This window comes from Ctenocephalides felis, unplaced genomic scaffold, assembly GCF_003426905.1.
Source record: "Ctenocephalides felis isolate EL2017-DRISC unplaced genomic scaffold, ASM342690v1 CF-g0.4_SCAFFOLD_03571, whole genome shotgun sequence".
Classification (NCBI taxonomy): Eukaryota; Metazoa; Arthropoda; class Insecta; order Siphonaptera; family Pulicidae; genus Ctenocephalides; species Ctenocephalides felis.
The window spans coordinates 66,785,363-66,798,438 of record NW_020539725.1 but is presented as its reverse complement, the minus strand read 5'-3'; the positions used below and the strand labels follow the sequence as shown (position 1 = coordinate 66,798,438).

The 13,076-nt window shown below is 27.7% G+C and overlaps 1 protein-coding gene across 1 annotated transcript; it reads right to left on the bottom strand.

Moving 5' to 3' along the window:
• Window positions 1-3,637: 3,637 nt before the first annotated feature.
• On the bottom strand, window positions 3,638-9,038 carry LOC113386573 (ubiquitin-conjugating enzyme E2 W-like). Its single transcript, XM_026624347.1, has 5 exons — window positions 8,961-9,038; window positions 7,999-8,111; window positions 6,558-6,660; window positions 4,827-5,058; window positions 3,638-3,802 (listed from the first exon to the last, which is right to left on the bottom strand). The coding sequence occupies exons 1-5, from the start codon at window positions 9,036-9,038 to the stop codon at window positions 3,789-3,791; spliced, it is 540 nt and encodes a 179-aa protein (XP_026480132.1). The 3' UTR covers window positions 3,638-3,788.
• Between the last annotated feature and the right edge of the window lie 4,038 nt (window positions 9,039-13,076).

Genomic DNA, 13,076 nt, shown 5'->3' with positions numbered 1-13,076 from the left:
TGTATATTTTTTCGATTTAAGAAATTTTTGGCATTTTTTATGACTTCATCTTTTTCTGTTTAATTTTTCGTTTTCTTTTTACTCATTGTTTTCTTTAAATCACCACTAACACTTTTCTACAAATCATCACTAAACCAAAACACTAGTGGTTTGTATTGTAATACAAAATAATTCACAATCACTGAAATATGTAAATAACCCCCGCTGTCTTTCAATATATAAACCCTTCGACTAACTCTGGCAATTATCATATGATTGTATTTTTTCTAACGTCTTTAGTTCTGTACCAAATGTTGTACTTCTTGTCCATTTTGGGTCAGTTGGAAAAAATATTACTTATTAAAAGAAATCCCTGCCGTTCGTTCGTCGCTTGTCAACATATCATTGTATTTTGGGTACGCATAACTGTACATTGTTTATTGAGGGTTTTACATTGATTATTGAGGGATAAACGGGGAAACCCCGTAGGCCAAACATGCCGACAATCGATGTAAGTTGTCCCGACAATAAAAAGAAATTAATTTTTTGACTTTGTCGTTTGTGAAATAAATAAAAAGTTTTTCTCAATTTCTGTTAACGCTCGTTGGGGGCCCCCTGGGACCGGGGGCCCCGTATCATTGATACGGCTGATACGGCGGTAGTTACGCCCCTGGAATTGATGTACACTAAGTATTTAAGATGAATTAAATGTGTATCTCCACAAATATTCTGAGGATACTTCTTTTATAATAAAAATTACTTCTACAATTTGGTAATTTCTGTTACAAATTTTCGGCAAATTTTGCCTTTAAAAAAGTCCTAGAAAAAGTTTCCTTAATTTTTCTATTAGTTTCTAACAAGATTCTATTTTGACGTCTATTGAAATTTTTATATACTGACACAGAAGGATTCTTATTAGATGCTCTTTGTTGACGGTTGAGTTCTAACGGTAAATTACAAATAAATCATTGATGGCAAATGATTTTTTGTATACAAACTAAAATAATCCTTTGACAACAAATATCTCTTATACTTACTAAATTTCATTTTACTTACTAAATTCTCCATACACTGAAATATTTTTTTTATTAAAATGCAACAATTAACTGAACTATAACTTGCTCTTTTATTGCTCATCATATAAGGCTCAACAGAAAATCATTATTAATATTACATATTTTTATAGTGATTTCATTGATATAACCTTACATCTATTTTTTAATTCATTTAATACCTAGTGCCAAATAAAAAAGTTATGCATATAAGTGTTAACAATTTAAATGCTTACATATAGGACATTTACTTGAGGCCAAGTTATATTGACAATATTCAGTTGATGCACGAATAAAATAAAATGATTTAATTATAATCATTCTATTCGTACAACGATTTTATACAATCAATCTGAAGCTACAAACTAGAATTATATAAATACATTTTAATACTATACAAATACACAGAAATATTTCATCCTCATCGTCCTACACAAATACAACCTAAAATGTCTTACAAGACGTTCATATATCACGAAAGAATAAAAATTAAGAAAGGGATTAATTAAAACTACATTAATAATACATTAAATGTAAATAAAAATTTAATTCGTTATAAGAATTACATATGTGACTAAATTTAAAAAATTTTGAGCAGTGATTATCTCGAGAGAGAATATCAAAATTGATAATGCCCTTTATGTGCAATATTATTTTTATAATTATTTGAATTGAATTATAATACTATATCCCAAAAGAAACAAAAAATTATATAACTAAGCATCAATGAAATGAGCTTTAATTGCAACATATTTAAGTACACAAAATATTATTTCTTTATTTATCTCACAGACCAGATATTCATCCAATTTCAATCGAATAAAACTTTGATTTTTTCCTATCGCCTGGTGTTTGTTATAATTTGTTTTTATTCAAAGAGGCATCTCGTAATTAAGAAGTAGTGATTTATCGATAAATGCTAGTATAAGGCTCTTTAAGATCTTCAATTGATATACACTCATTATTTCCTATTTTATATAATTGATTACGTTAATTAGCTAAGTTAAATATAATTAAAGAAATAAAAATGTACAACCCAAATAATAATTGTTGGGTACAACTGATGGTAATGCAATTTATATATACATATATATATATATATATATATATATATATATATATATATATGTTTTCAGATCAAATTAATCGAATTATTAAAATTAAAGTTTTTTTTTTCACAACAAGATTCGATTAACTCGTTGCAAACAAAACTTTAACAAAAAAAAAACTAATAATATTATTTTTGACTTCAATATTCATTATATCTATTTTTTATGCCTTAAGTACTAATAATAAACTTTTCATAAATAGTTTTTATATTGTTATATAGAAAAAAATCATATTTTGTTATTAGACATTGATATATTTATATATATATATATAATTTCTAAGCAATTTATTCAATAAATAAAATAAATGTGCTTTGTATAGTTGTTAAATTACGACGTTTCGGAACTAGATGTGTTCCATCATCAGGTTTTTTTGTCGAAATATTTTTTTACGACAAAATAAAATTGATGATAATTAATATTATTACAGAATATTAAAAAACTTATAGAGAAAATGATTGTATAATGGCCTTTATTTCAAAAAGAAAAAAAATGTGTAGAAAATAATATTATTAATTTCTAATCTTCTCCAATTTTTTTTTAATTTTTTAAAAAGAGGTTCACAATCCATTTCTAAGTTTTTTAATATCCTATAATCATCATCAACGATGTTGTTATTTCATAAAAAAATGTTTTCGACACAAAAAACACGTAGATGGAACGTATCTAGTTCCGAAACGTCGTAATTAAAATGTTTTTTTACAGGAAATCCTAATGAAGAAACATATCTTGATCCGAAACGTCGTGATTAAAATTGTTTTTGACAGAAAAATCTAATAATGAAATGAGGAACATATTTGAAAATAAATAACAGCCCATTCGTTGAATAAGAAAAGAGTGTTAAAAGAAAAACATTCTTTCTTAATTATACGTTTCGACACTTGGTGTGTGTCATCATTTATTTGTTCTGGTTGAATTGCTGAATGATGGCAACATCAAGTGTCGAAACGTATACTTGATTGAACGTTTTTTTCCAACTCTTTATTTTCATTCAACGAATGGACAGGAAATTATTTTCATATATATATATATATATATATATATATATATATATATATTTATATATATATATATATATATATATATATATTTACATAAAAACTATTTATGGAATTCCATTCAATCAAAACTATAGTTTATCTATTACAATTGCATTATTAAATAAACAGCATAAATTGATAGACGTTTTATAGAGACAAAACATTTTCTCTCGTTTGATATTAAATATTGTCCGAGGCTTCTATATGATTTAGAAATATCCAGAAATTATTCAGGTGTAATTATAAAATTCAATTTAGAATATATTGTGCTATAAGATTGAATAAATTTAAATTTTCAATAGCTAAAGAATAAATTTAAATTTTCAATAATTTGAGCAATGCTAAAGATAGATACAAAAATTTTATGAAAACCATAAAAATTAAAAGAAAAAATAATTTCACATTAATAATATATCAGCAATGCATGATATACCATTTAAATAACATTATTTCACTTCTATTATCTGAGGTTACTATATCTCGTAATTAATTTATTAACTATTACTAATTATACAAAACTTAATCACTTTTACATAGCCTAATACATTGATATATTTTCAAAATATACTCTGCTCACAAACAAGTCGATCCAATACTCTCATCTTGGATTAAACCGAGTCATCTGAAAAAACAAAATATAACATATATAGTCCAGTCATTTGGTGCAAAAAAAGGCTGTTGCCGGTACAGTACTCCGGGAATTCTGAAAATTTGTAATCTTATAGATTTCGAGGTGCTCTTTACGAAAATCAACTTTGCCACCTCAAATTTGAACGGCAAGTTACCGCCATATTGGAAAAATGGCGTCAAAAAACAGCTTTTTTAAAATATCTCCTTTCTGGCTCATTCTACGATAAAAGTATCTATGTACGAACTAAACTAGATAAAATTTCCTACAATTTTTTAGAAAACCGTTTTTGTGTAAAATTGATAGTTTGAGAGTACGGCCGCCTCAAAGTCTTTGCTGCTCTCGCCGTAGTATCAAATCTCTCCATATATGACAGCACTTTGAACTTGACCACATTCTCTCTAATAAATAAATATTTTCAATTGGGCGAATAAGATCTAGAAATAAAATTATTCAAATATTTTTCTGTTTTTTGGCTGATTTTTTAACACTTCAATGGCAAAGTAGCTATAAGTAAGTAGCTTGAAGTGTTAAAAAATCAGCAAAAAAACAGAAAAATATTTGAATTATTTTATTTCTAGATCTTATTCGCTTAATTTAACATTGAAAATATTTATTTATTAGAAAGAATGTGGTCAAGTTCGAAGTGCTGTCATATATGGAGAGATTTGATACTACGGTGAGAGCAGCAAAGACTTTGAGGCGGCCGTACTCTCAAACTATCAATTTTACAAAAAAACGGATTTCTAAAGAATTGTAGGAAATTTTATCTAGTTTAGTTCGTACATAGATACTTTTATCGTAGAATGAGCCAGAAAGGAGATATTTTAAAAAGCTGTTTTTTGACGCCATTTTTCCAATATGGCGACAACTTGCCGTTCAAATTTGAGGTGGCAAAGTTGATTTTCGTAAAGAGCACCTCGAAATCTATAAGATTACAAATTTTCAGAATTCCCAGACCAAATGACTGGACTAATAACCAATTGCCAATTTTATCAATGGTCCATTTATCACTTACCATGGTACCACCACTTAGTCTTCTTAGGATTCTTATTGCACGTCTTAACGTAAAACGAGTTATCTGGTGGTCGCTTCTTCTCTTTGCACGAGCTCAGCATCGATGCAATGCTGAGGCAGACGGCCTGGACGGACAGTGCAGGCGACCAGTCATCAGTTAGAATCGATAGGCAGATGTGCCCATTCGAATAAACGTGTGGGTGTACCGGTATGTTCTGGCCGATGAAAGTCACCTAGATAGAAAATGATAATAACAATGGGATCGATAAAAATAATAGACGAGTTAAAAAATAGGAAGATGAATATTTGGAATCATTTTTGGGTCGTTAAAAAATTATATTTTTTAGAAGGTTTCGTTGTACACAGTAATTTCATACTTAAGCTAAGGTAACCATATTTTTTAAAGTCAATACATGGACGGCAAATTCAAATAATATTCTAATAATGATAATAAATCTATTTCGGAACGGGACGGCGGAGTCTCTTAATAAGAAATGAAATTGAAGGATGCACTAAAAACAGTTTTTTACATTTTTTTTAATATAATTGTGAACCCTTAAGTAAAAACTGTATTCCTCGATTATATGTTTCACCCTTTTTTATCTATGATATAATTATATCTTATATTTTATCTCGATTATATTTTTTTATCTATATTATATAATATCTTATATTTTTACATCTATCTTTGATTCGCTCTTGAAACATTATAAAAATTTAATTTTCTTCATAATTGATTTAAAAAAAACAGCGCTTTTTTATTCGTTTTCATAAGTTTTCTTAATTTTCATAAAATTAAATATGAAAGTTCTAATTTATTTATGTGAGAGGCCCTTAGCAATTTTATCATTCATAACGCATTATTTCATATAAGCATATTCGTTGTATATTTTGTTTTATTTCGTAACTGTAATTTTAGAAGATTCGATTTAAACCCATACTGCCAAACCGGGATGTATAGTCACCTTGCTTAAAAGCTGCTTAATATATATATATATTTTTGAAATAGCCATTTTTATAGATAAATATTTATATAAATTCAATTGATAATTACAGTGATGCCAAACTTGTTAAGAACAAAATAAATTATTGATTGGTATTATCAAGAGACCATTTCTTTGTAAGTCTTGTATTTTGTTGTAGTTGTAGTTGCAGGATGTCCTTTAAAGTCTGTTTTAAATATATCTCCAATCTGCTTCGATATCTTATTATCCTGGTATATTTCACAAATAGTCTTCATTTTTAGATCATTATAATTAGTCTGATTAGTGATGTACCGAGAGTTAAATATTGTTCTCTCGAGAGTTTATAGCAAGACTTAAGTAGGCAATAGATCAATTGATTGCAAACAGAATAGTTTGATTGTTTGGTACCAAGATTTTCTAAAAGTTACCCAGTGCCTCAACCAGTTTTGTAAAATTAATCAAAAAAATTCTATGTCTCTAACGAAATTTCTATGAAGATTGGCTAAATTTATTAAATATAATTATTATTTTGTTTTTATAACTAATCTGTATTAATGAACAACTCAACAGAGTGATATAAACATTAATTATTTTAATTGTAATTTTTGAGAAATATTTTTGCGTGTTCAAGCGAATAAAATCATGTACTGACAAATATATTTTTCTCAAGTGAGGCGAATCAAAAAATATATAAAAACCAACAATTATAAATTTATAAATTTATATATATATATATATATATATATGTATATATATATTGTTATTACCTCTGGTGAATCGAATGGATATTTATTCGTAAACTTAAATTGCAACTGAAAATGTTCTCCTTCATACAGAGTGCCTTCCACACCATCCATATTCACAACCCACCTGGAATAAAAATTTCTGATATTACTTAAGTAATATTATATATTAAAGTAATTGTAAAAAAAAACAAAAAAAACGATCTGGCTGATCCTCATAAAAATATTTGATTCAGTTGATCTATTGGTATTTGAAAATAAGTGAAAAAAAAGATCTTCCGTACAAAAAAACATATTTGTGATTTTGTTGAAAATATATTTTATACGTGTATAATTTGTTCTCATTTCAATTATTCAAATTAATCAGGTTTATCTTTTCTATGTCTTTATACAAATCTTAACTTAGAATTAAACCTAGTGGTAAATTTTCGTGCTACATTTAGTGGCGCCTCTATGGAGTGCGGAAACAATTAAAATTGAAGTAATGTTTATGCGACTGTGTTAGCAACCGAATATAAGATTTTACCGAATTTTAATAATAACAACACCCGATTCATAAACTTAATCATTTAACTCTGTTTGGTTAATTAATGTATCTTTAGATGAGAAAACAATTCACCAATGCGAATCGCAAAAGTTAAGGGGGTCTTCCTATGTGATGGGTTGAAAAAATCGATTTTTTTTTCATAAATTGCTCCCTTAACATGTCTAGAATACGGTAGTAAAGCGATTTTAGAAAATTTGAAGTCGTTTTAAAGATACAGCAGGTAAAAGAAAGAGCGGTTCGGAGCGCTGAGTTGGCAGTTAGAAACTTTAAACGTGTTTTTCTCAAAACTGTGTTTTTCAAACTTGTCTCCATTGTATCTCAGAAACGGCTGGACCGAATTACTTGAAATTCACAGGGCACACTCAATATATTTAAACTTCGATTTTTTTATAGCAAAAAACAAAAAAACGCCTAATTTGCAACTTTTATTTCAAATGCCTATCAAAAATCCAATTTTTTTTATATTCATTTGATAATAGGTCATTCCGTGCTTTTAAGCCTACAAATTAAAACGCCTACAAATTAAATTTTTTTTTTCAGATAAGCCGATCAGCCGGAATCGTGAAGGAAGTGGGAGCTCTTTTTTTCGAGGCGGGGGTGTTCAGAGCGCTGTAACTCTAGTTTGACTGAATATTTTTAGCTGAAATTTTATATTTATACTGTCCAAATATGTGTTAATAAATGATAAAAAACTTGAAGCTCTAAATATTTACTGGTCGTAGAAAAAAAATCCTAAAATATCCCTAAAAAACAGGCCGTCACATAGGAAGACCCCCTTAACTCTGTTCGGTTAAATAATGAATGTATCTTTAGATGAGAAAACAATTCACCAACGCGAATCACAAAAGTTAACAAGTTTCTAATAATCTTAGGTATAAAATTCTAAAACTAATTAGTTAGTAATAATTAATTAATTACTGTTGTAAATTCTGCCCTGCCTGGTCCCCGTCCACGGTGACACCGGGCGGGGGCTCCCTCATCAGCGCCATCAACTCTTTCTGAAGTCTTCTCTGGAAAACAAAATAGACATAATTAGTAATATTAAATTAATGAATTCTTAATTGTATTTCACGACTTCAGTAAAAGATATTATTACTTTTATGACCATATCTTTGACTGTCTCTTTGTATTCGATGGATTGTAGATTTATTTATAGGTATATGAATATGTCACAAATAATTTTTATTTTCTTTGTATGAAATGAAAACATTTGAGAGTAGATTTTTTATAGTATGTCAAAATTAATCAATAGTTCGATGTTATAAATCGATAAATAATTGGAATGATTTTGACATTAGCTTTATATAAATACACACACATATATATATATATATATATATATATATATATATATATATATATATATATATATATTAGGGTGGTCCTTAAAAGGGTCATTTTCGAATTTTCTTGCTCCCAGGGGCTCAAATGGTTCCAAATTGATAAAAAACAATTCCCTGGAAGTTTTAGCTCTTAATATTAACATTTAGATAGAGCGCAATTCAATCAAAGTTTGTATAGAAAGAGCATGGAAAATTTTTTGAAAAATTAAAAAAAATGTTTTAGGTATAACTTAGCGCCAAATGAATGAGTTTTATTCATTCATTTGTTCGCTAAATTACATCTAAAAAACATTTTTAATTTTTTTAAAAAAATTTCCATGCTATTTCCATACAAAACTTTGATTGAATTGCGCTCCATCTAAACGTTAATATTAAGAGCTAAAACTTTCAGAAAATTGTTTTTTATCTATTTGGAACCATTTGAGCCCCTGGGAGCAAGGAAATTCGAAAATGACCATTTTAAGGACCACCCTAATATATATATATATATATATATATTTAAATCATTAAAAATTTTAAAATCATTTTTCGACTTGCCTCAAGTCTACCACCATGGAGTACTCCATCTGGTTTCTTTTTGCTACGATATAAAGCACCACTAACTTTTAACGACATTTTTTTAAATAAAACTGTTTATTTCTATATTTCAAAATATTTATTAATTAATTATTATATAATCAGTTGTCCGCATCTTATATGTTCAAAATTCACTTCTTTCTTTGATCACAAAACACCAAACTTAAATAATTAAGTTGTTAGAAAATTACTATTGGTCTCTTTAGGTAATATTAGTGTAACTTTTATTTGAAATGGATATTACAAATAGATTTTAACTAAGATATTGAAACTCTTTAATCCCTCTTAATTTTTTTTACACAATCTAATATTTCGTAAGATTTTCAGAATTTAGTACTTTGATTATTATTAGCGCAAAATCATTAAACTATTTTTATTAATGATTATTAATGAAGAAGCTTATTAAAAATATTAAGGATTTTTTAAATCCTTTCAAAATTTAAAAATAATGATAAGATTTTCAAAACAATTTCAAAATTCAAATTATCTAAAATCTACAAAGTTTTCAAACAATATCGAATATTTCAAAACTCTCAAGAAATATTATATAAATTAAATAAATTTATATTTATTATTTAAAAAATATAAAATTTTAGTTTTAAAAAAATTCATTTTCAAAAAAATCTAATTTTACAAAATATTCAATGGTTTTAAAAATTCTCAGATTTTTTCTGTTTTCAAATAATTTCGAAATTCCAAGATTTTTAAATCGTTCTCATTTAAAATGTTCATTCATTAATTATTGTAACTATTCATCATCTATTTCTTTGGTCTGGCGTACAATGTGATACCACCACTAGTTCAATTCTTCCAAAAATAAAAATATTTTTTTGATGAATATCTTCTAAAAATATATTTTGAATTAAATATTTTTTGACCCCAGAAGTCTCTAATAAATCATAATAAATATGCCTGATGGTTCTGGAAATGTACAGATGGTTTAATTCCTAAATGGGGCCCCAATATAAATTCGACTTTATGCAATACTAGCTGATAGCATACTAACGGAGCTCTAGAATCCATAAAGACGAGAGATGCACTTTACGACAGATTTAATAATAGTTTGGCAGCTGGATTTACTTTTAAACGAATAAAGTAAAATGGAAAAACTCAAGTCTGTGAACCAAGCTCTGGACAACCTGATATCAAGCAGTACGATATAAAAATAAAATATGCTTCAGGCTGAAAATGGCCATAAGCACAACAGGATATCTATCACTATGCTTTCCTAATTCGAGTTGAATTTTTTGAAATAAAACTTCTGTAGGCGCGAATAGGGTGTAAATCCGTACAAATACAATGGAAGTGCGTTACAGCAGATAAGATAAGATAAGAGTCAAGTGCCAATGTTTCGTCATTCGCTCTCGATGATATCATTCCTATGCGGGTCGATTGTGATTAGTCGTCGAGTATGTGAATAGAGATCTGTGGTTGTATGCGTACTGGCATCAACGTTATATGCGTACCGATATCAACAAGTAAATCGTCGTAGATAAATAAACATTTTAATGTTACATCCTGGTACAAATCTTGATTTAATGAAAAATGCCTGAATCAAAAGAATATTTTACACTGTTCCTTGAAAATATAGATTAAATAAGATTAATAATTAGTAAGTTTATTGATTAGAAATTATTTTTATATTATTCGTGGTTTCTATAAATCTTTAAGTTATTAAAATGGAAAATATTTTTTAGGCAAAACAGATGTTACAGATGTTCAAAGAATGAGATTATATCGCCAGCGAAAAAGTAAAAAAATACAAGCAGTCAATGAATGTATGTTAATTTTAATCACATGAAGTTCTTCAAACACAATTACATTAAAAAACATTATTTGTTTAGGGGTTGTTTAACATAATCCACTGTGTGAACGAATATTATAGAATTTATTAATCAGCAATTACTTCATTTCTCTAATGAAGGTTCAAGTCCTAAATGCTAATTACAATGACAAACCGATCATGTTATATTTGAAGTATGACTTTAATTACATTATTGTTTTTAAATATTATACATATTTTTATTGCTATTATAAATATATAATTTATAATTTATCATTATATAAATGTGTATAATGGTTGACACTAATAAATGTGTGCATCACGAGTGTTATCATATTACTAATAAACATTGTTCAAAATTGTTATATGATGTATTTATTTTTACTTAAATGCCATCTTGTACATTAGCAACCCATCTCTAATAGTGATGATATTCAAACTAATTGCACCAAAATGCGGAAAGAGCTATTCCCACTTGCATCTATATTTGCAAGTGAAAATGAATACCACTACTGCTTGATATCAGGTTGCCCAAAAACTAGATTGTGAATCCGAAAATGGAATTTCACCGATTGATTATTATTATTCTTCCAACTCCTTGTCTATAATCCTCCTCTAACATATATCGAGGAATTATATATATCTGGTAAGAGTGCAATGCACCTCTTTTACGCGGAAGCGAACGCAAAAGAGCAACTTGGGCTCTTAACTCTCTTGACTTGAATCTTAACGATTCAATCTTAAAAGTATCTTATATCAGAGTGTAACGACTAACGACACTAACTACGAGCAAAACAGATTTGGAGCGGTGCCAAAAACGGACGACATCGAATTTTTAAGGAAAAAAACTTAACGAGCGCATTTATGTCCGGCGACATGTCGCATTTTTGCTAATTTAGATATTTTGAGATTTGTAGGCTTATTCTCGGATAACATAACATGTCACCAATAAGAGGAGGTTGAAGATTTGGTATTCTCATTGCACCTGATAAATTATTTACTTCCCGAAGGAGAAGTTTACGTTTTTAACAGAAAATCCTATTTGCTAATTTTATGTCTTCTCGACGTTTCAAGTTATTCTGCAAAACGGATGGGTTTACAAATGTAGATCCAGGATCGATTTTCGGAAGATCCTTGCCGATTGAACCAAGGATGGATAATGCAATAATAAAAGCAAATGAAAATAAAACAGTAATAACTATATTAAAAATAAAAATCATGAGCTATTAAAATATAATAAAATCAATTAATCTAAATATTGAAAACAAATGAAAGAACTTCAACAGAAAGTATTTCATTCAACATGTATCAAAAAGTCTTGTTGTTTTTCTGTTTGATGTTTTCATTTGTCATATCTTCTTACTTCAACTTTGTATAATATTTTCCTTTACTATTAACTTTGTATAATATTTTCAGCATGCGTCTAACGTTCCGAATGATGACACACATGCAGTGTCGAAACGTATATAATCAATAGTTAAAAAAAAATAATAATTCTCAATCGAATTAGATCAAATTTGGAAAAAGTGTGTGTATGTAGGATATATGTGGACAATTTTTTGTCCACGATTTCAACCTATTCGAATGATTCAACTAGTGGTGAATGGCATTGTGCTTTAAGGCAAATTGCCGTACCAAAAATTGAAATTTTTAAGAAAGCTTTATAAATTTTTGTAAACTGTAAAAAAACAGATTTTTGAGAATTTTAAAATTTTGGAAAAGAATTGACTTGGTTGAAATTCTTTTTTTTTACATTTTGAAACTTTTATTCAAAGCAATCCCGCTGTGTACCATAAAAATGTACACATAATTTGTGCATATTATTAAAATATCTGAAAATTTGATATGCATATATTTATATTATATATAATAATCATTTTTGACCGCCAAATGGATTTTTTTTATTACTTTTTATTGAAACTCCGAAACGACTGGACCTGCCTTTGCCAAAAACTAATCAGCCTGTATTCCCATCAATGAAGGAGAAGTTTATGTTTTTGACAGAAAATCCGATTTGCTAATTTTATATTTTTCGAAGTTTTAAGTTCTGAAGTTTTTGAAAAAGTGTATCTGTGTATGTAGTATATATGTGTGTGTATGTTGGATACAAATTTTCGTTCACGATTTTGAGAACACGAATCAACCGATTCGAATGATTCAATTATCGTGGTGCATGGTATCGTAAAACTTCATAAGTTTTTGAAAACTCGAAAAAAAGATTTGAGAAAAAATTTTAAAGATTTTTTGAGAATTCTAAAATTTTAAAAAAGTTGGACTTTTATGAAAAATTTAAT